The 4,681-nt window shown below is 35.6% G+C and overlaps 1 protein-coding gene across 1 annotated transcript; it reads left to right on the top strand.

Annotated features, from left to right (window-relative positions):
* The first annotated feature begins 236 nt into the window (after positions 1–236).
* Positions 237–1,874, top strand: LOC124944062 (UDP-glycosyltransferase 73C7-like). The gene is made up of 2 exons (XM_047484521.1): positions 237–986; positions 1,067–1,874. The coding sequence occupies exons 1-2, from the start codon at positions 267–269 to the stop codon at positions 1,814–1,816; spliced, it is 1,470 nt and encodes a 489-aa protein (XP_047340477.1). The 5' UTR covers positions 237–266; the 3' UTR covers positions 1,817–1,874.
* The last annotated feature ends 2,807 nt before the right edge of the window (positions 1,875–4,681 follow it).

The raw sequence follows: 4,681 nt of genomic DNA, 5'->3' as shown, positions 1-4,681 counted from the left end.
TAATTTTTAAAAATTTGCATCTAAACGTTTTTTTTGCTGTTAATTTGGACTGATAATTATATATATTTTTAAATAGGTTCATTCACTATTTTATATTTTAATATTATAATTAAGGATTGAATCAATTATGATACTATTTTAGTAACAATTTTGACCACATTTCAATTGTTTGTATATAAATACATGCACAATTGATACCATTATCATTACAATTACAATCCAATATTAGACTAATTTGTTTGGTTTAATTTGTGATCTAGATCAAAATGGCCAATTACGATAACCTTCACATTTTCATATTCCCATTCTTAGCCCCGGGCCATCAAATCCCTATGTTGGACATGGCTAAACTCTTAGCCGCCCGACCCAATATCAAGGTCAGTATGGTCACCACAACCCAAAACCTCACCCGTTTCCGTTCCGATATTTCCGGAGGTGCCCGAGGTCTTAACATCGATCTCCACGTCCTCGATTTCCCCTCCGAGGCTGCCGGCCTTCCAGAAGGGACCTCCGACAACTTTGACTCAGTGGACCGCGACGTATGTGGAAACTTCCTCGATGCGGTCATGCTCCTTGAGGCTCAAGCCGATGACCTCGTCCGAGTCCATAGACCGGACGCGATCATCTCCGACTTGTATGTCCCTTGGACCGATAACATAGCCCGCAAATATGGGATCCCACGAGTAGGGTTCAATGTGTCTTCTTGTTTCGCCATGGCGGTTACAAACGGCGTGCTAGACTTGTTGTATGGAACCGGCCGGTTTGTGGAGCCCAAGACCGAGCGGTTCCTCGTCCCGGGGTTGCCGGATGAGGTGTTCGTGACCATGGCGCAGAACCCGAGCCGGTTCTTTAAGAATCTCGACGCTATGGAGTTCTTCATGAAGGTGGCCGAGGCTGAAAGGAACACCAATGGTATAATCTTCAACACTTTTCGTGAGCTCGAGCCCATGTATCTAGACCACTACAAACGTACCTCAGGAAAGAAGGTATAACTTACTACAACCGGTGCCACAAAATTTCATTTTATGAATTTTTTTAATGAGTTACAAATGTAATTGTTTTATAGGCATGGGCACTTGGACCATACTTGCTCTACAACAAGGAACAAACCGACATGACCAACCGAGGACAAGTTTCCAATATTAATAAGAACGAATGTTTAACATGGTTGGACTCGCAAAAGCCCAACTCGGTCATCTACGTTGCCTTCGGAAGTCTATGCGTTTTCAACGAAGCCCAACTCCTCGAGCTCGGGTTGGGACTAGAGGAGTCCAACCATCCCTTTGTTTGGGCTCTTAGGAACGACAACAAAGTAGGGCCCGATATATTGGCACTCGAAGAGAGGGTAAGAGGTCGCGGCCTTATAATCAAGGGGTGGGCTCCCCAAGCCATGATCCTCGACCATTCATCCGTAGGTGGCTTCTTAACACATTGCGGATGGAACTCGACTTTGGAAGGGATTTGTTTCGGCAAGCCGATGCTTACATGGCCACTCTTTGCGGATCAATTTTACAACGAGATATTGGTCATTGAACGTCTCAAAATGGCGTTTGGAATTGGAGTTGACACGGGAATGGAGTGGGGAGTTGAGGACGAGCTCGGGGCACAAGTGAAGCGAGACCAAGTTGCATCTGCGGTGAATAGGTTGATGAGTGGTGGGGATGTAGTCGAGGAGATGCGTGAGCGGGCAAAGGAACTCTCGAAGTTGGGAAAGGCCGCGGTTATAAAAGGAGGTTCATCTTGGGAGAGCATAGATGATTTGATTGGAGAGTTTATGGATCACAAGAAAAAGAGACAAGAAAAAAATGAAATTTAATTTTAATATGGTAATGCAATTAAAGAATTGTAATGTTTTTATAATTGGTTTTTATTATTTGTTGAGTTTATTCTATGAATTTGTCTTGTTTTTGTAATGATTTTATCATTGTAATAAAAGTCATTGTAATGTAAAATAAAATATTTTAATACGAGAGATCACTTTAATTAAACTATTGTATTGTTTTCTTAGTTGATTTGAATCATTGTATGATTTATTAAACTGAAATGGAAATTAAATAATATTATTTTAGTTTGGAAGACCTTTAATTTGTATTTATTCATTGGTCATGTTTTTCTAAAAAAAAAAAAGTAATATTAATTTTAATCTTGCATAGTCTAATAATTCCACAAATAAAAATAACAATTATAATCTTAATTGCTCATTTATGACAGTTTTCTTTTAAACCGAACTGAACAGTGTCAGACGTCTAAATATATATTTAGGCTTGAGCTCAGCTTGAGCTCATTTCAAGTTTTTATAATCGAGCTCGACTCGTATGGATTTAGTAGAGTTCATAAGTCGCTAATGCTCGGCTTGGTTAAAAAGCTTGTTTAAAGCTCGTTTATAACTTCTTCATAAAGCTCAAACTCCTCTATAGATCTCTAGTAAAGGATTGTTTACATGATTTTGATTCTATAAAAGTTTAATTTATAAATTCAAACGATCAAATGAATGAAACATTCAAATTTAAATAATAAATATACTTATAAATGAACTTAAAAAAATTATCTATTTATTAACCATAAATTTTATTATAAGTTATTATTATATTAGTATATTAATATATATATATATATAATCATGTGATAATATTAATTATTTTAAAATATATATTTATAAATTACTTAAATATTTTTTAATAATTTATAAATTATATTTAAACGATATTATAAATCAACGTGTTCGTGAACCTATAAACAAACATATTCGTGAGACCATAAGCGAGTCTATAAACAAACATGTTTGCAAGCTTACGAGCCGAATATCGAGAAGCTCAAACTCGACTCGTTTAGAAAGCTCGTTTAAAGCTCGTTTATAACTCATTTAGAAAGCTCGAACTCCTCTAAAGCTCGTTCGGTAAAAGATTGTTTACATAATTGTATAAAAGTTTAATTTATAAATTCACTGTTAAGGAATACACTTTTAACATCCATTTGAAAAACTTTGAAATTTTTGAATGCAGCAAATGCTAGAATGATTCTAATAGCCTCTAGTCTGGAAACATGATAAAATGATTTTTCAAAATCAATGTCTTCTTCCTGTTGGTATTCTTGGGCCGCTAGTCTAGCCTTGTTCCTTGTAACTAAACCGTTTTCATTGAGTTTATTTCGAAATACCCATCTAATTCCAATGGCAGATTGATTAGTTGGTCGTGAAACTAGATGTCAGACTTTGTTTCTCTCAAACTGGTTTAGTTCCTCTTGTATTGCTAGGATCCAATTGGGATCCAACAACGCTTCATCCACCTTTTTTTGGTTCAATCTATGAGATAAATGCAGAATCTGCATATTCTTCTAACAGTTGATGCCTAGTTCTGATGGGTATAGAGGGGTTACCTATAATTAGCTCATGAGGATCATCTTTGTTCCATTTAAAGTTCGGTCATGAAATGCTTTCTGACCAACCGGTTATTTGATCAAGGTTAGACAGACCGGTAGGCTGAACAATGTCAGGACGACCGGTTTCCTCAGCAGTTTCTGAGGCGTCAACTTCCTGTTGTGAAGAAGTTTGATCTTGCTGAACTTCAATGTTGTTAACCGGTTGATCATAAACGAATCTTCGGTAGATCGTAACTTCATCTTCACTATCAGATTGAATAATTATATTTTCCCATCTGTTAGATATATCAATGGTTGAGGAAGTATTACTTTCAATAAATTCATCAAATACAACATGGGATGATCCTTCAATAGTAAGAGTCCTATTGTTATAAACTTTATATGTTTTACTAACTTCAGAATATCTTAACATGATACCAACATCCGATTTAGCATCCAAAGCGGTCAAATAATTTTTGTCATTGTTGTGGATATAACACTTACAGTCAAAGATCCTAAAATACCAGATATTAGGAACCTTGTCATGGTAAATCTCAAAAGGCATTTTATTAAGACGTTTATTTATCATAGACCAGTTTTGAGTATAGAATGCGGTATTGATAGCTTCTGCCCAAAGTTTTTGAGCGACACCCGAATCGGCTATCATGGATCTTGCAGCTTCCTTGAGGATTCAGTTTCTCTTCTTGGCTAGTCCATTTTGTTTGAGGAGTTCTAGAACTAGACAACTCGTGTCTAATACTGGATTTCTCAAGATATAAATTTAGAATCCTATTAGTAAATTTAGTACCTCTATCACTTCTGATCTTGTTAACACATACATATTTTTCATTTTATACTCTTTTAAGCATCTTAATCAGATTTGGAGAAGCTTGATTTTTGGAAGCTAGGAAAATAACTCAAGTATATCTAGAGTAAGCATCTATAATTACCATAGTATAGTTCAATCCTCTTAAGCTGGTTGCACTAATCGGTCCGAAAAGATCCATGTGAAGAAGTTTTAAGAATCTGCTGGATTGAATGTCTCTCTTACTTTTAAAAGTTGATTTAATTTGTTTACCCATTTGACAAAAAGAGCATACTTTATCTTTTGAAAACTTCATATTAGGAATACCTTGAACTAGTTCTTTAGTGCAAATTTGGTTGATTGTTTTAAAGTTCAAATGATTTAATCTTTTATGTCATTTTTAGCAATCAAGTAAATAGAGTTAGGACATTTAACTTTCCAGTCTACTTTATAAATGTTTCTTATCCTATGCCCAATCAATAAAGTACTACCATGTTGGTTCTTAACTAAGAATGCTTG

This window comes from Impatiens glandulifera, chromosome 6 (assembly GCF_907164915.1).
Source record: "Impatiens glandulifera chromosome 6, dImpGla2.1, whole genome shotgun sequence".
NCBI classification, from domain to species: Eukaryota; Viridiplantae; Streptophyta; class Magnoliopsida; order Ericales; family Balsaminaceae; genus Impatiens; species Impatiens glandulifera.
Note: the sequence above shows the minus strand (reverse complement) of the source record. Positions and strands in the feature narration are given on the sequence as shown.

Bases quoted from the DNA above. Each gene is read 5' to 3' on its own strand.
- LOC124944062 (XM_047484521.1), top strand. From the start codon at position 267: ATGGCCAATTACGATAACCTTCACATTTTCATATTCCCATTCTTAGCC. The intron at 987-1,066 runs GTATAACTTACT...ATTGTTTTATAG, and splicing joins AACGTACCTCAGGAAAGAAG to GCATGGGCACTTGGACCATA.